Below are 23,790 nucleotides of genomic sequence, written 5' to 3'. Positions count from 1 at the left end.
CATCTCACACCAGTCAGAATGGCTATTTTTAAAAAGTCAAAAAATAACAGGTATTGGTGAGGTTTCAGAGAAAAGAGAATGCTTATACGCTGCTGGTGGGAGTGTAAATTAGTTTAGCCATTATGGAAAACAGTGTGATGATTCCTCAAAGAACTAAAAACAGAACTACCATTCAACCCAGCTATCTATTGCATTACTGGGTATATACCCAAAGAAATAGAAATTGTTCTACCACAAAGACACAGGCACATGTATGTTCATTGCAGCACTATTCACAACAGCAAAAACATGAAATCAACCTACATGCCCGTATTAGTCCATTTTCACACTGCTGATAAAGACATACCTAAGACTGGACAATTTACAAAAGAAAGAGGTTTAATGGACTTACAGTTCCACATGGCTGGGGAGGTCTCACAATCATGGTGGAAGGCAAGGGGGAGCAAGTCACATCTTACATGGATGGCAGCAGGCAAGGAGAGAGCTTGCATAGGGAAACGCCCCCTTATAAAATCATCAGATCTCATAAGACTTATTCACCATCATGAGAACATCATAGGAAAGACCTGCCCCCATGATTCAATTACCTCCCACTGGGTCCCTTCTGCAACACATGGGAATTTAACATGAGGTTTGGGTGGGGACACAGCAAAACCACATCAATACCTATCAATGGCAGACTGAATAAAGAAAATGTGGTACACATACACCATGAAATACTATGCAGCCATATAAAAGACTGAGATCATGTCCTTTGCAGAAACATGATTGGAGCCAGAGGCCATTATCCTTAGCAAACTATCACAGGAACAGAAAATCAAATGTCACATGTTCTCACCTATAAGTGGAGCTAAATCATGAGAACACATGGACACAAAGAGAGAAACAACAGATACTTGATGGTAGAGGGTGGGAAGATGGTGAGGATCAGGAAAAATAACTAATGGGAACTAGGTTTAACACCTTGGTGATGAAATAATCTGTACAACAAATCCCTGTGACACAAGCTTACCTATATAACAAACCTGCAAATGTACTCCTGAAGTTAAAATATTTTTAAAGAAAAAAACATACAAAAAATGAAGCAAATATGTTAAATATTAAGAATTTTTTATAGGTTCAAATATTTTCCACAATGATCATCTATTATTTGTAGAATCATTTAAAAACCATAATGGAGGCCAGGCACAGTGTCTCACACCTGTAATCCCAGCACTTTGGGAGGTCGAGGCAGGTGGATTACTTGAGATCAGGAGTTTGAGACCAGCCTGGCCAACACAGTGAAACACTGTCTCTACTAAAAATACAAAAATAAAAAAATTAGCTGGGCATGGTGGCATGTGACCGTAATCCCAGCTACTCGGGAGACTGAGGCTCGAGAAACGCTTGAACTCAGGAGGTGAAGGTTGCAGTGAATTAAGATTGTGCCACTGCACTCCAGCCTGGGCAACACAGCAAGACTCCATTTCAAAAAAAAAAAGTAGAAAAATGTGAATATAAAGTCTTAATATAATTTATTTATGATTATTGTGCCTATTACACTTTGGCTGTGTCCCCTCCAAAATTCATACGTTGAAACTTAATGGTGAATGTGATATTATTAAGAGGTGGGACCTTTAAGAGGTAATCAACCTATAAGGGCTTCTTCCTCATGAATGGGGTTTTAAGATCCTTAATAAAAAGAGGCTCCACACAGTGTTGGGCTCTCTTGCCTTCTGCCCTCTGCCATGTGAGAACACAGCATTTCTTCTTTCCAGGGCATGTAGCAACAAGGTGCCATCTTGGAAGTAAACAGGCCTCACCAGAGAAGTGAACCTGCTGGTTCCTGGATCTTGGACTTCCAGCCTCCAAAACTGTGAGGAATAAATTTCTGTTCTTTATGAGTCACCCAGTGTGTGGATTTTTGTTATAGCAGCACAAATAGACTAAGACAATGCCACTTCAGGGAAAGCAATGGAACATTCAAAAAGAAATAAAATACTCAAATGCTAATAAAACAATGATGAACACAATAAATATATGCTGTTATAGTTGTCAAATAAAGGTATCTACTGTCCCTGAATTTGATAAAAGTGATTTTAAAAAATTCTAATAGATTTTATTAGAAATAATGTTTACCGCACTTGAATAATGTTCAATGAAAATCAGAAAAACGGAATTTTTCTGGGACTGGCAATCACCTTAGTGTGGGACCTGCTAGTACTCCTGCCTTAGAGAGGATTGCTCCAGTGTAAGAAAAACTACTCTCAGGACTGGAAAGGGCAGACTCTACAAATTCCCTTTAGCAACTTATTCAGTATCAACACCATTTAAAGTAAGTTTTCTTCCCTGTAAATATAAATACCTGGTTCTGTAGCTCAAGTCATTAGCATTCAATAAAGACAGAAAAAGAAAATTATAGCTCACTATTTTTGCCTAATGAAGCCCCACTTAACATTAATTTTCTTATATCTTAGCACCTGGCACAGAGGTTCATCACACGTTAATGAAACAAAATATAGATGAATAAATAAATATTATAATGAAATCCCTTTTAATTTTTTTTTCCTATGGGAAAAATAATCTCAGTTTCTTTAGTCTTTTATTGTGGAGTAATTTCCTTTTAACATTTACTAGTCTTCGTGGCTTTCCTTCAATTTTTTGATGTTTCTTAAGACGGCAAGGCCAAAACTAGGCACAACATTCATGGCTGGTCAGGAATTTACCAGAATTGTTTTTATGATATCAATGTTACATAAATAGTATAATAAGTCATTTCAGAACCATACTCTAAGTTTCCACCCATACAAATAATGCTGAAACACTTACCTCAAGAACCAACCACAGCTTGTCTCCATTTACTTTATCCTTCTTAAAGTATATCCCATAGAATCTGACCACATTACGGTGGTCAGAAAGTGCTTTTAAGATGTTATACTCTGCTTCAATCTCTTCATCAATATCCTAGTTTCAAAAAGTCATAAGAATAGAACTGTGAGAAAAACATAAGTAATGTCAAAGAAACAGATTATAGAATACCAAATATAGAATTTGATTATGTCAAGGTCATAATAGTCTTTACTGTGCTTAGTATTATGTACTGTAATTTCTCATTACATTATTTAAGGGGAGAGATTGTGATTTTCATGATAATCAAGTGAATCTCAAGTTATATCAATTTCATCAAATTTTAAAATGGATAAATGTTATTTTTATATGCAATTATAAGTAAACATCTATGGAGAGCTACTCCAGATGGTTTTGCTTTTTTGTATTATTAACTTTGTTACAATGGCAAAGCCATTGATCTGAAATAGTAAATTTTAAGACTGGAAATCTGGTTCATTTTGTTTCTTTGGAAAACAGGACATTTAGAAGCTATCCAAAACTCAGTCATACAAACAATAAATTCCCACTTTTCCAAAAAACTCAAATAGAGTTAAGTTATAAAAGATTGCTCAAAACCTTTAATGATCTAAAGGTCCATTCAGCAAAAGAAGAACAGGCTGCTATCTTATAAATAAGAATGAAAGACAGCCACTTAGTCATATTTCTAGAAAATCACATATATATACGAAACAATTCACAGAGTAATAAATAAGAGAAAGCTTTATTAATATTGATTTTAAAGTGACATTTAATGCTTATGTTATTTTATTACAGAATCATGGAATCACAGAGGTAGAAATTTAAATCTGAACTCTAATTTTAGAGGCATAAAGTTAAGCCCTGAGAAGCTGGAGTCAGAGCTGGTTAGTGTAAAATCCAGATAAAGACCCCAAGTCTGCTACGTTCTCATCTTACTCATTCAACTCCTCTCTTGAAAATAAAATGACTGATTAAAAATACGTAATGGTAAGACTCCTTTAATTTAAAATAAGCAAATCTTTTCAAGATGTTTGGATGCATTTAAATTTATTTAAGATTATAATCTCTTGGTTATAAATCTTTTTCATTTGACTTGTGACAAGATGAAAGAAGAGTAAATAAATAATTATTAGAAAAATATGTATGTACTGTGACAAGAATGAAAGCAAAAGGATAAATTAAGTATAATAGTTATAAAATCAGTATTTCATTCAATAGTACTAAATATGACTTATAAGGTTTGTAGGTATACCACACGTGAGTCAATTATGAAAGAATAGTGGTTACATGGATTATAAGCCATTTGTTCTCCATTAAGAAGGAAGGGAAAGAGATACACCATGGGCCAGACAATGGTATTGGACTGAATTTCTTTCTCTTGCTGCCACACACCTGAATCCCTAATGCAAAGGCTAGAGGAAAGAGAGGTATAGTCACTTTGGTAGAACTTAATTTGTACCTCTGTTCCTTCCGTTTAAATGCTTAGACGTTTCCAAGAGAATGTGAAGACATTCAGCAACAGTTAAGCCTGGGCATACTGAGTCTGATTTTTTTTTCCTCCAGTGTATTTAATTTATTACTTTAAAATATACCTCCCCTACCTTTCTCCTCTGCTCAAAATAATATGGAGGAGTGTAGTTATAATGGGTTTAGCAGAAATAAACTATCAAAAAAAAAAAGGAACAGCAACCCTAAGATGAACAAGACCTTTTGCAGCATCTCACAAGTAGTAGATGAGCTGTAACAAGGACCTAGGACTCTGATGCCCTCTCTATACACATTTCACCATTTTCATCATGCCATGCTCCCATCATGTGTGCAAGATGGAGAAGTTGCTTTCAGTAGATGTTTGAGAAGCATCTGATGACTAAGCTCATTCTGGCTCTCGCATGCGCTATGGGAGAGAAAGGTGTCTACCAGCAACCTGAAGATATTCGGAAACTGCCAGCTCTCATTACCAGAAAATAGAATCTCAGTAGTCTCACGCTCTTAAAACAGAAAAAAGGTTTGGCCGTTTTGCTTATTACAATTGCTACTTAAAAAAAAAAAAAAAAAAAGCAAATGGGGGCCCCTACTGTGGCCTCCTATAAGCAGAGACCAGCAGAGTTGAACATGAAATTTAATTCTTCACAATAAGAACTTTGCCCTGATTATAAATCCACACCACGTTTGCTTTGGAAACATTTAAGCAAACCTGAAAATTAATTTTCCTTCTCTGAAATAAATTTAATTTTAAAAAGTCTTCTTTAGTTTGGCCTAAGAGAAATATTTCCTGAAGCCTAAATAAACACAGGACGAAAAGAAGATATGGTTAAGATGCCATTTTAGGATTACTTCTAGACCCCTGAGTTTGTATCTTTACAATTTTTCATGTCTAAAATAACATTGAGTCAACTTCAATAACATTGTCGATTGAGAGCTGCATTTTTTGTGTGCTTATGCAAGTATTCATCAAGTACTTATTGTGCCTTATTACACATATTAAGCACAGAAACTTGGAAAAGCAAATAAGCAGACTTTTCCTTCACCTTTATCTTCAAATTGTAACCTGTTTTAGACTGCTATTGTGATGAATAAATCAAGATAAAATACTTACAGTCTTTTTAAGTGTTTCATACAGATAAAAATAAAGCTAATTAGAAGGAAAAAATATGACTTACGTGAATTGGATCAAGAATTTTGACTGCTGCTTTTTGGCCATTTTTTTTATTCAGTACTTTAAAAACTTTCCCGTAAGTTCCTTTGCCAATTGTCTCAGTGATTTCCCACGTATCAGAAGGATCAGGAAAATTATCAAAGACGATTGTTTTTCCAATTAATGGAAACATCTCAAAGGTTTAAATACCTGGAGATAAGAAGTACAGTTTCATCTACATTTGATTGAGGATATCAAATGGCATACACAAACCCATGGGAAATTAGCGAATATTTTCACTGATATGATAGAAAATATTCAATAGTAACCAAACATATTTCAGTCATAGGAAATTTGAATTTTAATTCTCATTTGCAAACATTAATATGAATTTAATAATGCTTTGTAAACAGGGCTTTATTTCTATGTCCAATCTAGTCTCTTATTAATTGCTGTTAATTCTTTTTAGATTAAAATAAGAGACATTTATGTAATTTTGATTTTCTTCTTTATACTCCGGTATCACAACAAATCAAATAATTTTAGAATGAACCTTAGAGAAGATAAAATTCAACTTCCTCATTTAAGCAGATCTTGCACTTTATAAGTGATCATGTTTTGTGTCACTTCTCTATGCAAAACTCAATAATGGGTACTCTACGTGGCTTTTAGGATGAAATTTCCTTAACATAACCTACCAAATTCTTTAAAATATGGCCTTTGCTTAATGTTCCAGCCTCTTCTCTCATACACTATGATTCAGCTACTCTGGATACCTCAAGGCATTTCTTTCTTGAGGACCTTAATACACACTATTCCTGACCCCATCTGGCTGTGGCTTCTTTGCTAAATTGCAAAACCTACTTATCTTTCAGATCTCAGCGTAGATACCACTTCATACAGTGGAGAGTGACTACTCTCCACTCCATCTGGGTTGCATGCCCCACCTCAGTACTCCAGCAGCACTCTGCACTGCTGTTATCTGACATCATTACTGTATGCCCAGCAACTGCAAGGGCTGAAATGACAGACTGATTAATTAAAGAATATGGTCAATGAGGTCATTTATTGATATCATTATCAATATTATCAATAATATCAGTATCCGATATCATCAATGGTACCATTATTGTGATTGTAAATTAGATAGCATTTATGTATCTGATGTCATCACTGTATGTCCAACACCTGGCACACTGCTGAAATAATTGATTTGTCAATTAATTAAAAGAATAGGTCAATGAGATCAAGTGACTTTATAAAGGACATTTTACATTTTCTTGACTTCCAAGTGATGCTCTTTTCTGTATTCTCCCTATATTATATTACACCATTTCTATAAAACTACAAAAAAGGGTGAGAATAATAAAAGAAAGGAAAGTGCTCTTAGCACTTCTGGTAGCCCTCACATTATTTCAATTATCTATATAAACCACACTCTTTTCAATATATATCAATATTCCATATTAGCCCATGAAATTCACTTGTCTGGCCACACTCACAACTTTCAGCTTTATTCACATCACCAATCCACTGATCCTCAACTTTCTTTAAGCCCATCAGCCCTCTTAATTTTTCACTCCCTACTCATTTCTCCTTCCCCAGGATAGACTCTAAAGACTTGTATTATTGTGACATCTTTACAAAGGCCCTAAACACTCTTGTTCCTCCCTTTTTCCATCATATTCTCCTGGAGGGTGAAAACAACTCTGGTTAAATACTACATCTTCTTCACATCTGTGCCCGTAACTGAGAAAACAATACAACCATGTTGACTAGTTTCACCTAAAATTGAGGATAAGGAACTGACAATTACACTATCAACTCTGCTCAGCAACCCTACAGCGCTTCTATTGTTTGTATATTCCCTGTTCTCTGGAGTTACTATTTCACAGTGATATCTTTCCTCAAATGTGTTTCTCCACAAATTTTTCCCTCTTTGCCGTTTACTCTTTCCTACCAAACTTTACAAATGATGCCTGTACTTCATTATTAATTGAAAAAATGGAAGGAATACTAAATCCTTAATATTCTGACATCAAAAGCTATAAACCAATGTGCATCAAATGTAGTAAGTTCATTGCTATCCGGGGTCATTGCTGTTTGTCCTCAAATAGCCTTTTCCTTTGGTTCCTTCTTGTCCTGTAGATCTCAGTTCAAATGTCAATTTCTTAGGCCCTCCTTGACGAACCTTTATAAAGTTAGCCTTCTCCACTTATGCTGTTATTCTTTCATTAGAATGTAAGCTACATGAGGTATGGGCTCTGTTATTTTGTGACTGTATCCACAATTCCCAAAACAATGCCTAGCACATGATAGGCAATCAATAAATATTGACTAAATGGGCAAATGTTTATTTGTTCATTGTTAATTCTGACAGTGGAGCCCTAATCTATCTTGTTCATTTCCAAATCTAATAATCGATTTGGCCTAACTCTGTTCCTGGAACATACAGTAAATGTTAAATATATAGCTGTTGAATAAATGAATAAATAGGGTTCTTCAAAAACTACATTTTTTTTAAGTTAGGAAGAGAAATAAGGTTTATGGAGAACTGAAAAGAATACGAAAATCCAAAACACAATAAGAGCACATTCTGATTCATTATACTTAAGGGCACATTATCTAGTAAATGGTTATGAATGCATGCTAAAAATTGTATTACTATATAAAAACACACTTCTGAATAGTTCTTAGAACACTTAATCTTTATGAAATTCATGCCTTTGATCCAAAATGCAAAGAGGTAATCAGTAATAATCATCCTCTTTAACAATTTCATAATCAGTGACAAAATCACTACTTCTTACATCTACTTGAGTCATGCAAATAAGCATTTATGCCATCTCTATAACATAAACGTTAGACCAAAAGACCAAATTAAATCTTGTTAAAGGTCTGAAATAGGAGTTGTCAAGCAAGAGAAACATTCATTACATGGAATACTGCCTTTCAAGCAGGAATGTTATTGAACACAGTTTTCATTTCTGATATATTAACTCTTAGGAGTTAACTGTTGGTTTTTCAATACACAGACATAAGAATTCAATGAAAAAATGAATGAACAACAAATATAGGCAAAGTACTTTTATGAGTTTTGGAAATACAAAGATAGAAAACTCATGGATAGATTAATAAACATGTAACTATAACATATTATGAAAAGTGATAAATAATAATATAAATAAAGTACTATAATAGCCCAGGTGAAAAGCAATTAATTCTGAAGTGATCAGGAAAAGAATCAGAGAAAATTCTGAAGTGGTCAGGAAAAGATTTGAGCTGGACACTAAAAATAAGCAGGAATTTGTTTAAAATGCAATTTTTTCTTTAACAATTCTCAATCAGACAAATATTTAAAGCAGTATATCAATACGGTGTAAAACATTATAAAGCAATAATCACAAAATGACAAAAACAAGGCATTTTGGAAACAGAATATACCTAGCCATGTTCCATATAAAGCAAATGAACAAAACTCCCAACACATAGGTAAAATGAAGCCATTTAAAATGACTGCTTCAAAATAATTAGGCTGGAATTAGGCTAGAATCAAGTCTCCTGACTGCTAAACTATACTTTTACCATACAAAGTTGTTTATTCTTTAAGAATGAAATAGAATGTCACAGCTAGTAAACAACTAATTACTTAATAACTACAGGAAATTGCACTTGACATAAAAATGTTTGTATATTTTCCCTAATCCTTTAGCATGCACAGAATTAAAAGTAATTCTCTAGCCTGTAAAATTAAAACACATAATTAAGTTCTTAGTTATATGATCATGTAAGCCAATTATTTTCAACATATATATTTAACATATTTTGATACGTGCATTTACCATAATTCTGAAAAGGTACTCGCCAAGCTACATTTTTAAAATGAATACTCATCTTTTTGAATAGATTTATTATATATTGAGCTTCTGGCTTTTTTTAAGATAGAAAAATTGGTCATAATACAATGAAAAACGTATCTTACTTCAGGATCTTCAGACTCATCTCAACAATTATTCTGCTTGTTTTTGTAAACATGCACTTAATTCTTCTTTAATAAAATAACCAAATTGGCTTCATGCTCATTCTAAAACATAGCAGGGCTGATCCCCCACAGGGTTATCTGTGTTCCCTCTGCCTAGAATGCTCTTTCTCCAGATATTGACATGGTTCACACCGCCACTTCCTTCAAGTCTTACATCAGCCTTCACGTCCCCAGTAAGTCCCACCCTGATCATCTTAATTAAAATTCCAATCTGACTTCCTACATCCCATCCTGCCTCCCAACTCCTTGTCTCACTTACCCTGTTGCATTTTGATAACACTTATCACCTCCTAACACTCTCCATAATTTCCTATAATTATGTTTTATTTGTTTTCTCCACTACCAGAATGTAAGCTCCTTGAGGCCTGAAATGTTTATCCTGTTTTTTCACTGACATACTTCAAAGACTTTAAAACCATGCCTGACACATAGTAGACAGTCCATAAATATTTGGTGAATATTAAGTAGAAATGAATAGAAAAGAATACATAGAAAATTTTCAAATGATTTCAACAATCAATTTTATCAAATATTTTTTAAAGAAATAATACCATCTTTGCCAGGCACGGCAGCTCACGCCTGTAATCTCAGCACTCTGGGAGGCCAAGGTGGGTGGATCACCTGAAGTCAAGAGTTCGAGACCTGCCTGACCAACATGGAGAAACCCCATCTCTACTAAACATACAAAATTAGCCGGACATGGTGGTGCATGCCTGTAATCCCAGCTACTCGGGAGGCTGAGGCAGGAGAATCGCTTGAACCTGGGAGGCGGAGGTTGCAGTGAGCCAAGATCTTGGCATTGCACTCCAGTCTGGGCAACAAGAGCAAAACTCAGTCTCAAAAAAAAAAAAAAAAAAGAAGAAGAAAAAAAAAAAGAAATAATACCATCTTATGCAATTTTGTTTTCAGAGAATAGAGATAGAGGGAACATGTGAAAGTATCTATAATAAGACAGACTGTACAAAATCAGATAAATTTATTAAACACAACCAAATGGAAATTCTGGATATAAAAAATAAAATAACTGAATTGAAAATCTTACTAAAGGAGTTCAAGAGCACACTCGAATAGGCAGAAGAAAATATCAGTGAACTTGAAGACAAATTACTTGTAATTATCATCTGAAGGGCAGAAAGAAAAAAGAATGAAAGAAAATAAACAGAGCCTGAGGGACATATAGAACTCCACCAACAAGACCAATATATACATTATGAGAGTTCAAGAAGGAGAAGAGAAAGAGAAAGGGAAAGAGAGCTTATTTGAAGAAATAATGGCCAAAAATTCACAAATTTAAGGAAAGTCATACATCTGGAAATCCAAGAGGCTCACTGAATTGGAAGGCAAATCCAAAGAAACCCAAGCCCAGACATTATAATCAAGCTGTGAAAAGACAAAAACAAAAAAAAAAAAAAAAAGGAAACTTAAAAGCAGCAAGAGAAAAGCAATTTATTACATACAAGGGACTCTCAAGATTATCAGTGAATTTCTCAGCAGAACTCTTGCAAGTTAGAAGGCAGCTTAAAGTGCTGAAAGATAAAAACCTGTCAACTGAGAATTCTATATCTGGGAAACTATCCTTCAAAAAAGAGAACAAAATTAATTTTTGTTCCCAGATAAACAAAAATGGATGGAGTTCATTACCACTCCATCTGCCCTACAAGAAACGCCAAATGGAGCCCTTCAGGTTGAAATGAATGGATGCTAGACAATATCTTGAAGTCTTATGAAAATGTAAAGTTCTCCAGTAAAAGTAATTACATGGAAAATTATAAAACCCAGTAGTACTGTAATTTTAGTTAATGCCACTGTTTTACCTTTAATTTCAAACACAAATGCATAAAAATAGTTATAAATCTATGTTAATCTATTTTACATATCTACAATATGTAAAATGTAATTTGTGACATCAATAACAAAGTGTGGGGGCAGAGCTGTAAAGCAGTAGAATTTTTATAAGTAATTGAGTTAAGTTGGTATCAGTTTAAAATAAGTTGCTATAATTTCAGGATATACCCATGGTAACCACAAAGAAAATAAGAAAAGAATCAAAACATGTCATTAAAAAATATACACTAAATACAAGGGAGATAATACTAGAGGAAATGAGTAACAAAAATGTTATAACATCAAAAAACAACCAAAAAATGATAATGGTAAGTTCTTCTCTATTGGTGTTTTAAATGTAAATAGATTAAATTCTCCAATCAAAAAAGAGACTGGCAGAATGAATTTTAGAAAGAAACACACCTGATGCAACTATATGCTATCTACAAAAGACTTCAAGCCATAAACTCTTACAAGAGACAAAGAAAATGTGATAATGATAAAATGGTCAATTTGCCAAGTATACATAACAACTATACACATATATGTACCAAAATTTAGAGCTCTAAAATATATGAACAAACATTGACACAACTAAAGGGGAAAAGAGACAGCTCTACAATAATAGTAGAAGATTTCAATATCTACAATAATGCATAGAACAATGAGACAGAAAATCAGAAATAAAGGACACGATCAACACTATAGACCAACTGGATTTAACAGACATATACAAAACGCTGCATCCAACAATGACAGAATGCACATTTTTCTCAAGTGCACAGGAACATTCTTCATTATAGACTATGTGTTTGACTGCATTACAAGCCTTAATGAATTTAAAGGGACTGAAAACATGCTAAACATCCTTTCTGATCAAAATGCAATGAAACTAGAAGACTGGAAAATCCACAAATATGTAGAAATTAAGCAGTACACTATTAAACAACCAATAAGTTATAGAAGAAATTACAAGAGAAAACCGAAAATATCTTGAATCAAATGAAAATAAAAATACAACATAGCAAAACTTACAGAATCCAGTGAAAGTACTGCTAAGAGATAAATTTGTTGCTCTAAAAGCTTAAATTTTAAAAAGGAAGAAAAATATGAAATCAATGATGTAACTTTACACTTCAAGGAACAAGAATAAGAGTAGCAAATTGAACCTAAAAGTGGCAAAAAAAAAAAAAAAAAAAAACACTAGAAAATAATGAAGATGCAGCAGAGATAAATAAAACAGAGAACAAAAATGTAGAGAAAATCAACAAAACCATGAGTTGATTCTTCAAAAGGATCAACAAAATTGACAAATCTTTAAGCAGATTTACTAGAAGAGAGGACATAAATAACTAAAACAAGAAATCAAAGAGGGAAAATTATTACCAATTTCAGAGAAACAAAAATGATTAGAAGAGAGTACTGTTAACATTTGTATGCTAACAAATTGGATAAACTAGATGAAATAGACAAATTCCTAGAAACACACAACTCACCAAGACTGAATCATGATGAGATAGAAAATCTGAAAAGAGGTATCACTTATAAAAGAGATTGAATTAGTAATCAAAAACTTCTCTACCACAACAACAACAAAATCTCGGGACCAGATCACTTCACTGGTAAATTCTACCAAACATTTAAAGAATAATTAACAACAACCCTTCTCAAACTCTTCCAAAAATATTAAAAAGAGGGAACACTTCCTAACTCATTCTATGAGGCCAGCATTATCCTGACACCAAAACCAGACAGTGGCGCTATAAGAGAAGAAAACTGGAGATGAATATATCTGTGAAGATTGATGCAAAAATCCTCAAAATACAGGCAAACTAACTTCAACAGCATGTTAAAAGGATGATACACCATGACCAACGGAGAATTATTCTGGACTACAAAAATTATTCAACATATGAAAATCAACCAGTGTAATATGCCATATTAACAGAAGAAAGGGGAAAAAACACATGTTCATTTAAGTTGATGCAGCAAAAGCATTTGACAAAATTCACCCTTTCAAAATAAAAACACTCAACAAACTAAGAACAGAAAAAGACTACCTTGACATAATAACCGTTTATAAAAAGCCCATAGCTAACATGATATTCAATGGTGCAAGACTAAAAGCTCTCTAAGATCAGGAACAAAACAAAAATGCCCACTTTTACCATTTCTATTCAACATATTACTGGAAATCCCAGTCAGAGCAATCAGGCAAGAAACATAAATAAAAGCATTCAGACTGGAAAGAAAGAATTAAAATTATCTCTGTTCACAGACTATTTGATCTTATATGTACCAAATCCTAAAGAATCACACACACACATACACACATACACACACACACACACACGTTAGAACTAATCAATGAATTCAGCGAAGCTGCAGGATACAAAATCAACATGCAAAAATCTGTTGTTTTTCTGTACACTAACAATGAACAACTAGAAGAAATTAGGAAAACAATTTCATCTACAATAGAATCAAAAAGAATAAAATACTTAGGAATAAACTTAACCAAGGAGATGAAAGACTTGTGTATTGAAAACTACAATTGCTGAAAGAAATTAAAGAACACACAAATAAATGGAAAGATACCTGTGTTCATGGATTGGAAGATTTTATATTGGTTAAATGTCAATATTTCCCAAAGTGATCTATAAATTCAATGCAATTGCTATCAAAATCCCAATGATTTCTTTTGCAGAAAAAGAAATAAATACATCCTAAAACTCATGTGGAATCTCAAAGGATCTCCAGTAATCTTGTAAAGAAGAACAAAGTTGGAGGTTTTATACTTCCTGATTTCAAAACTTACTACAATGCTACAGTAATCAAATCATTGCGGTACTGGTACATAGAGACAAATAGAGTGAAATAGAGAGCCCAGAAATAGAGTCAAATGATTTCCAACAATAGGAAAAAAACAGTCTTGTTAACAAGTGGTGGTGGGAAAACTGGATATCCACATGCAAAAGAATATTACTGTTAGATCATATACAAAAATTAACTCAAAATAGATCAAAGACTCAAACATAAGAGCTAAAATAATAAAACACTTAGAAGAAAACATAAGGGAGAAGCTTCATGAAAATGGATTTGGCAATGATTTCTTGGCTATGACTCCAAAAGCACAAGCAGAACAGAAAAAATACATAAATTGGACTTGATAAGAACCACAATTTTTGGATATCAAGGGATGTACAAAACATCAACAACAGAGTGAAAAGACAATCTTCACAATGAGAAAAAACATTTGCAAATCATATATTTGATAATAGGTTAACATACAGAATATATAAATAACTCCCACCACTCAAAAAAAAAAAAGACCTACCCAATTAAAAAATGAGCAAAGGATTTGATTAGAAGTTTCTCCAAATAATATACACAAGTGGTCAATGAGCATATGAAATGATGTACAACATCCTAATAATTAGGAAAACGCAAATCAAAAAGTCACAATGAGATACCACTTCATGCTCATTATAAGTTATTATTTAGAAAAAAGAAACCCAGAAAGAGATTTCAGTGTTGTTAATGTTGTAGAGAAATTGGAACTCTTGTGCATTGCTAGCAGGAATATATTGCAGCTGCTGTGGAAAATAGTATGGCAATTTTTCACAAAAATAAATATAGACTTACCATAGGATAAAAACTTCATCTCTTGAATATAAGCCAAAGAATTCAATCAAAGGCTTAAAGAGATATTTGTACACCCACGTTAATGGCAGTATTATTCACAATAGCCAAAGACAGAAACAACCTACATGTCCACTGACAGATGGATAACAAAATGCTGTATACACCTACAAATGAAATATTATTTGGCTGGACGCGGTGGCTCATGCCTGTAATCCCAGCCCTTTGGGAGGCCGAGGCAGCCGGATCACTTGAGGTCAGGAGTTCAAGACCAACGTGGCCAACATGGTGAAACCCCATCTCTAATAAAAATATAAAAATCAGCCAGGTGTGATGGCACATGCATGTAGTCCCAGGTACTCAGGAGGCGAGGCAGAGGCATCACTTGAACCCAGAAGGCAGAGGTGGCAGTGAGCTGAGATCGTGCCACTGCATTACAGCCTGTACGACAGAGAGAGACTCTGTCTAAAAAAAAAAAAAAGAAAGAAAGAAAGAAAAGAAAGAAAAAAGAAAAGAGATATTATTCAGCCTTAAAAAGGAAGGAAACTTGACACATAATACAACATGGATGAGATGGATGAGCCTAGAAGACCTTATGTTGAGCAACGTAAGCCAGTCGCAAAGGGAAATATACGATTCCACTCATATGAGGTGTCTAGAATAGTCAAATTCAAAGACACAAAGTAGAATTGTGGTTGCTAGCAGCTGAGGGAAGAAAGAACAGGAACTATTGTTGAATGCAGAGTTTCAGTTTGGGAAAATAAAAAATTTCTGGAGATGGATGGTGTTAATGGTTGGGCAACAATGTGACTGTACTTAATGCCACGGAACTGCACATTTAAAAATAGTTTGAAAGGCAAATTTTATGTAATGTATGTTTTACCACAGCAATATAATTACCCAGAATGTAATACAGGGGGTCAAAATCATAGAAAAATGTGAAAACCAAGTTAAAAGATATGGAGAGGAGAATGGGATGATCAGGCTGCTCTCAGATCCATGCATAATCGTCCATCTCCTGAATCTCGGGGACTGACATCTCAAAACCATATTTCCTACACTCCTTGTCCAACTGGCTTCCTGCCCTGAGAAATTCTGCCAGTGAGTCCCAAGTAGGGAGAAGGGAGAAATCAAAATATTTTTCCTCTGCCTTCTTTGCTTTCTATGGTGATGTCTTCATCAGTTGCTGTGGCTCTCTATGGTCGCTGTTCCTGTAGGACAGAAACCACCAGGGTTCTAGATAGCCTCAGATTCTGGGTTCTGCTAAGACTACTTCCTGCAGCCTGAGAAGTGACAACAGTTTTTTGCCACTCTTAACTTTTAAATTGCCTCACTATCCCCTATTTGGCTTTCAGATGTGACAAACATTTGTCACTAATTCTCCATATTAAATTCCTTCTGTTGAACTATATGGCATTAACTCTGTTTTCTTGACTGATTCAGCCTAATACAAATCTAATCAGAATTTGAGAAGAAAATAAGAGAATGGAGAAAAGGCAACCAATAATGACTGTGAGGGTTCCAAAATAGATGAAAGGTATGAACACTCCAATTCAGGAAAATTCGAATAAGATAAATAAAAAGAAATTCACACTTATATACACCACAATGAAACTATACAGCAACAAAGACAATAAGAAGCTCTTAAAGTCAACCAGATAGAAAAGATTATTACATACAGAGGAAAATAATTGGAATGATTGCTGATTTTTCAAAAGAAGACAGTAGCATAATATATTCAAAACACTGAAAGAAATAATTGCTAATCTGAAATTAACAAAAGTACCCATAAAATTATCTTTCAAGATGAAAGGCAAAATAAAGGTATTTTTCAGAAAAAAAAAAGTTTAACACCACTGACCCCTGAGAAAGAGCACTTCTAAAGGATATGCTTCAAAAATGACAATGATCCTGCAAGAAAGGTCTAAATTACCGAAAACAGCAAAGAAACTTTATGTTGTATCTAAACTAACACTAATTGTAGGATACAATAAAGGGCTATGTTGGACAAGGCAGAACAGTAATAATCAAAAGTGGAAATGTGATAAGATTTAAAATGTTCTAAGTTCCTCTATAGTTCAGGAAGCAGTTAGAAATAACTTTAGACTTTAAAAGAAAAATATATATGTCAAATACTTGTAACAGTAGAATCTCAAATTACCATGTATAGTCTCCAAAATATTAAAGGGAAAAAAAACTGACTTTACAAAAGTCATTCAATTAAAAATTTCAGGAAAGGAGAATAAAGGAAACATAAAATAAAGAAAAAGCAGTAGAAATAGAAAGCACAAAATAACATGTGGAAATCACTATAATACACCAGTAACCACAATAATTGTAACTGGACTATACTCACCAGTGAAAAGAAAGAAATTGGTAGCTATGGGTTGTTTGAAAGACATCCACCTAAAATCTAAATAGAGAGAAAAGAATGGAAGTACGATATGGTACCATGTAATCTTCAATAAAAGAAAGTGATGTGGCTAGCTCAATATCAGACAAAATATATTTTAAAGCAAAAATATTTATTAGAGGCAGGATGGCCACTACATAGTCATCAAAGACTTAATTCAGCAAGAAAATACAAAAACTCAAAACAGAACCCCAAAATATGTCAAATAAAAGCTGAAAGAAATAAAGAAATAAATTCACAATTTTAATGGGAGATTTTAACACACGTTCTCTGTAATTTTTTGATTAACTGAACAAAAAAAGTGTTTGTAAGGATAAATAAAATTTAAACAACATAATTAACAAGGAGAATTTAATGGATATGCCAGAATACATATGAAATCCTACATACAAAAAAGAATAGATACACTCTCTAAGCACATATGATTGCAATGCAATTAAGAAATTAACTACTACAAACTACGTTGTTAAAAAAAAAAACTATACAATTGCATACCTTAAAAAGGCACTAAACAGTTTAAAAGTCAAAGAGGAAACATAATGAACATTTTAAAATAGACTTAGAACTGAGTAATAATGAAAATTCTACTCATCAAAATGTATGACCAGCAACTAAAATAGTGCACAGAGGAAAATACATAGCCTCAAATTTCACATTAGAAAGGAAGAAAAGCTAAAATTATATAAAACCAATGAAATCAGAAAAAGGGGAGAGAAGAAGGGTATAAATTAAAGAAAAACATTACAGGAAAAGAAAAAGATAGACTAGGGAATTCATAAATGTAATCGTTCTTCAAAGATGATTTTTTAAAATAGGGAGATCCTTGTCAAGATTGATCAAGACAAAACAAGCAAACAAGCAAGAAAGAAGGTACAGATGTGTAACATTAAGTACGAAAAGACTAACAAATTAGCGCAGAGACTAAAAAGATAATTTTATATTAATAAATCTAAAAACAGATTGGATGGACAATTTCCTAGAAATATTACAGAAGGAAAAAAATAGAAAAATAAAAGCTATTTTTCTTGAAATGATTGCATTCATGGGCCTTCATATTTGAACTCCAAACACTTAATTCTTTTTTTTTTTTTTTTTTGAGACGGAGTCTTGCTCTTTCGCCCGGGCTGGAGTGCAGTGGCCGGATCTCAGCTCACTGCAAGCTCCGCCTCCCGGGTTTTACGCCATTCTCCTGCCTCAGCCTCCGGAGTAGCTGGGACTACAGGTGCCCGCCACCTCGCCCGGCTAGTTTTTTGTATTTTTAGTAGAGACGGGGTTTCACCGTGTTAGCCAGGATGGTCTCGATCTCCTGACCTCGTGATCCGCCCGTCTCGGCCTCCCAAAGTGCTGGGATTACAGGCTTGAGCCACTGCGCCCGGCCCAAACACTTAATTCTTTACTCATATAACCTCCAAGGAGAGTACATAAGTTAAACAAAAACCATTCTCTCCAAGCTCTGTATCTCATAATACTTCATATGTAATGACCAAATCCATTGGTGGAAGAGGCTAGAAACCCACCTTAGTAATAACTGCTTTGTAAGTGAACATAGGCACATTTTCTTTTCTAATATAATGCAAATATCAATAAATTTAATCATTAACTTTCCAAAATACATAGCGGCACCATTTTTAAAGGAAAATACAAGTTGCCTCATTGATATGGAACATAAGAAGGCAGCAGATGGCTTTACTCAAAACCAAGCAATATTTGAATATCACGAGTTTCACTTTTATAAACATTCATCATGTATATTCTGTAGAATATTATTCACAGATCCTTCCCTTTATGGACCCACTTCTATCAAGCTGCTTACACTGCATCACACAAGGATTACATCAGATTCAAAAAGAAGTTGCTGCCTATGATGGAAGAAACACACTGGAGTTTCAGCTGGTCAGCTATAGAATTTTGTCTCTTTCCACAGAGTAGCCAGGATGATGTCAACATAGAAATCAGATCATCTGATTTTCCTGCTAAAAATCCCTCAAAATCCACATTCTTTACCAAGTTCTCCAGATGCTGAATGATCTGGCCATTTCTGACTTTCCTGTGTTCTCACCACTCTCAGTGACTTCTGCCTCAATTGCCTTCTGATAGGACTTAGAACATTGTTAAACCCTTTTCTGTCCCAGGACCTGCTGTTGTCTTTGCCTAGATGCTTTCCCTCAGCCTCTATCAGACTGGTTTGAACTTCTCTCACACATAGTCACACATCAGCAGGACCATACACAGTTACTACACCCGTAAATGCAATATCCCTGATTTTAATTTATTCTATAGATTATTCTCCTGGGATGATCATGAAAATAATAAAACAAAGCCCTCCTGGTTCAAAGAAACCTACAAAAAATTAAATTTGCCATGTAAAACACCAGTCTGAATCACCAAACAAGTTTCAGGTGTCTCCTTTCTTACAGAACACTAAAACACAGGAATTGGTCTAGCTTAACTGGTCACAGAAATCTGGTCTAGCTTAATTATAGACCAGATGAACCGGACACACATTCTTTCCAGTTTTCCAACAACAGTAAAGTATAGTTTAAAACAGACCTTGTCCAGTTATATGTATGCTCTGTTTTGAATGAGCCATAACCAATGTTTTGTTCCCTTCAATTTGCTTTAAAATGTTTTCCAGAGAGGAAAATACAAAATCTACTTATATACTTTTGTACATGTATTCAGTTCTCCACCATTCATTTTCTCCCCTTATAATTATGGGGATTAAAGTACTTGCTTAAAATAAATGCTGGAACCAAAAGAAAGGCTATAATTTCCTTTAAAAAAAATCTCCATCTTTAAAAGGTGAGCCCCCCCAAAAACTTTAAGTCACCAGATCATTATTTTAAGTTTTAGTATAAATGTATAAGTCAATGTCCACAGCTGTAAAATGGGATAATAATGCATGTCTGAACAAATTATCTCAGAGTTGATATAAGTATCACCTGAGTTTTATGAGTAACTGCTTTGTAAGTTGCAATATAGGATTATTCTCCTTTTCAAAGGATGACAGTTAAGTTATTGTGTGAGCCACACAATGAACTGTTCAAGTTAGTAACGGATATTTCCAGAGTCAGAAGTCACAAACTCAAATGTCTGCAGGGGTGAGGGAGGTGAAACACATGAGTGAAGCAGGTCTTGATGAAATAAAGGCAGAGGATGACAGCAATGGCAAAGTGGAGAATGTATACTCTATCCAAAGTGGGCAACTCTTCCTGGCTTCTGCCATGAGCAGTTGCAAGAGCTATCTTGCCTGGTGCTCCGTTTTTTCATTAGAAGCCAGGACTCCAGGAACTTACACAAAATTAACTAATTTGAAAATATTGGTAAGTAAATCAATTATTTTAAAGTACTGAGCTGACCCAAAGAAACACTTTTGAAGGCCAAATTCAGGCTTGAAACTATCAGCATACTACTTTTATATGAGGTTCTGCATTTTTTATCAAGAAATGATCTATAAATATAAACATATCCACATTGTCTAATCACCCTCAGATATCAGGAAAAATGTATATTCACAGTGACTAGTTTTCTTTTTTCTAACTGCATACCATATTCCAGGTACCTACTGTGCTTAAAGTTTTACATGCAGTATGTCATTTAATTCTCAGGAGAAGCCCTTTAGAAAAGCATTACTGTAACCCATATTTTCAGAAAAGAAAACTGAAGATTAGAAAGTTTTTAAGGTCGTAATGTTTAAGTTCATGGTAGAAATTAAGTGTCCAATGACAGATGATTTTAGTTCAAAAGAGTAATGCTTCCCAACTTGAGGTTCCTAACTCCCTATGTGTCGCCAAAGTAGTAAGCGATCGTCTGTGAATCAATCTGAAAGCTTATCAGAAATCTTCTATTTACCCTCTAATGAATAACTGAGTTTGTTTCCTATTACTAAGGGAAGGGAGTTTGTTTGTTAGGTACAATCATTCAAATTATCAATTCCCAGACAAAACTAATGAAAGGATCCTTGTCCGTAAAAAGAAAAAGAACGCAGTTGGAAATAACACTGCAGAAATTATTTACATAATAAACATTTTACAAACTTTATATGATTTATATAAAATAATTATACATTCTAAAGGGTATTTCAGCCTCCAAATATTTATCAAAACCACTTGTAGCAAATAATGGACCTTCAAACATTTTGGATTTGATAGAGAAAGTTATTTTTCAAAGAATATATGCAAAAAAAATTAGCGTGTAAAGATGCAGTCGAAAGAAGACAAGATGATGCTATCAAATTATGTGACTTGACCAAATTTTAATATATGTATATATACACACATATACTAAGTTGATATTAAAGATTACCAAATTCAATCTTTTAGTTTGCATTTTTGTCCCCAGATAATAATTTTAAAGGACTAAGACAAATGAATGTAATTTTTCACATGCTAGACATCCCATCAATATATTCATAAAGCCCATGTTATCTTTGAAAGCTTATGCATCTGTAAATTTTCCCATATTAAAATAATTATCTTTTATAATGTAATAAAAATCAATATGGCAGGAATAACATGCACCCCCATTTATCTGTCAAAACTTGGCACTTAGGTTCTGGCAAATCCAGAACACTTCTCAATTTTATCACCTACCGTTAGCAAAGCTTGAAAATAACGCATAATAATGCTCAGACGCCAAGACTTTGAATACTGTGTCCAGGCTGCACTGGGGCCCTGGGCCTGTAACCCAAAACAAAAAGATCATGGCTTTATGGGAGTAAACATTCAGGATCTAGGGGAAATAACCAGAAGTTGAACTTAGAAACTTCTAGGTAGAAGGGCAAGACAAATAGTTTATTCCTCAGTAACTAAGTTTTCGCACTTCTACACAATGAACAAGGAATTCAGAGCCCCTCATTTCATGTGCTGGCATTAAACAACTCTCCGGCTACCAGATCCGTGTGAATTATAAAAATGCTTAAGAGGCCTTAAGTGCACCTGTACAATTAGTTAATTTACCAAGAAAACTAGAAACCAGAAAATCCATGAAGATTGAGTTTTCAAAAACGCTTAGTGTATAGGGTTCAGTGGCATTACAACAGTTATTTCAAGGCTTATGGTCAATTTCCATTCTAATAATAATAATGAAAAATTTTTTCTGGGATAGCAGCAAGGTGCGAGTTAGCAACTACTTGGAGAACGGAACAGAGCTTTTCGTGAGCAGAGGTGAAAGGACATCCTTCTTCTGGTAGGTTTCTCTGTTTCTCAATAATGATCATACTTTTCTTGTCTGCTCTATCTCCTTAAAAGGAAAACTCCTTTACAGGCGCATTTGGGGTTGCAGGAACCCCAGCTCCACCCACCTGCTTGTTTGGAGAAATCACTCAGAACGCAGTTCCCTCAGGGACGGGCCACCCAGCGCCACCTGTGGGCGGCGCCGCCAAGCCCGCGAGCGCCACAGGTCTCCAGGCGCCAGACCCGGCGCCTCCTCCCTCCAGTCCCCCTGAAGTCCCCCTCAGTTCTCGCCCCTCGTTACTCTTCGAGGTTCTCCCTTTACGTTTCTTTCCCAAGTTCACACCTCAAGATCTTCCTTCACCCCTCACGCCACCCTTCCCGTTCCCTCCTCCTGTTTCCCCATCACATTCACCCCTCCTGTTCCCTCCTCAAGTTCATTCCTCACGTTCCCTCCTCGAGATCCCCCCTCACTATCTCCTCGCGTTCCCTCCTCAGGTTCACCCACAAGATCTTCCCTCAAGTCCACCCCTCACGTTCACCCTTCCCGTTCCCTCCTCCTGGCTCCCCCTCGAGTTCACCCCCCGCCCCCGTTTCCCCCTCAAATTCATCCCTCTCCTTCTCCCCTCGAGCTCTCCCACGCAGTTCAAGCCTCACGTTCCCCTTCTCTGTTTCCCGCTCCACTTTTCCCCTCGAGTCCCTTCTCTCACCCTAGGCCCTGACACACACACAGGTCCTCCGGGTCTGACCTGGGTGAGCGGGCGGTGGCGGCGGCCTCGCGCTCAGGGAGCCCCGGGCCGGCCCCTCAAGCCCCAGGGTCCAAGGAAGCGGGGCCGCCTCCAGCGCCGCGCGCACCCCGCAACCCGCCGCCGCCGCCGCCCCACGCCAGTCCCCGGCGCTGCCCCGACCCGTACCTGGGCAGGAAGCCGCGCGCCTCCTTACTCCTTTCTCCGGGCGCTGGCTACGGGCGCTCCCTCGAGGGGCGGGCAGGGGCAGCCGAGCCGGGGAGGAACTGGGCCGCCTGCAGGGGGCGGGCCGAAGGTCGGCGGGAGGATCTGACCTGGGCCTGCCGGACGGAGGGCGCCCCTTATCCCGGCTCGCGGGGAATATTCTTCCTCTCGCCGCACTCTCCACCGCCCGCAGGTGGAGGCCGCGCCATCCGCGCCATCCAGATCCTCGGAGGGCCCTTGGCTGGCTGCCGAGGGGCTTCCCGGGA

General features: G+C 35.7%; 1 protein-coding gene across 1 annotated transcript in view; it reads right to left on the bottom strand.

The window, feature by feature from the left end:
- The window catches only part of MYO3A (myosin IIIA), a 266,051-nt gene extending 242,463 nt beyond the window's left edge, over positions 1–23,588 (bottom strand). The window contains exons 1-4 of the mRNA XM_033208976.1: positions 23,489–23,588; positions 21,996–22,082; positions 5,508–5,692; positions 2,809–2,943 (exon numbers count right to left, since the gene is read on the bottom strand). Of these exons, the coding sequence (XP_033064867.1) occupies positions 2,809–2,943; positions 5,508–5,675 (303 nt within the window). The 5' untranslated portion in view covers positions 5,676–5,692; positions 21,996–22,082; positions 23,489–23,588. The remainder of the gene's footprint in view (positions 1–2,808; positions 2,944–5,507; positions 5,693–21,995; positions 22,083–23,488) is intronic.
- Positions 23,589–23,790: the final 202 nt, after the last annotated feature.

Source organism: Trachypithecus francoisi, unplaced genomic scaffold, assembly GCF_009764315.1.
Source record: "Trachypithecus francoisi isolate TF-2019V2 unplaced genomic scaffold, Tfra_2.0 Lachesis_group9, whole genome shotgun sequence".
Taxonomy (NCBI): Eukaryota; Metazoa; Chordata; class Mammalia; order Primates; family Cercopithecidae; genus Trachypithecus; species Trachypithecus francoisi.
The sequence above is the reverse complement of the archived record's forward strand: the minus strand, read 5'-3'. Positions and strand labels throughout refer to the sequence as shown.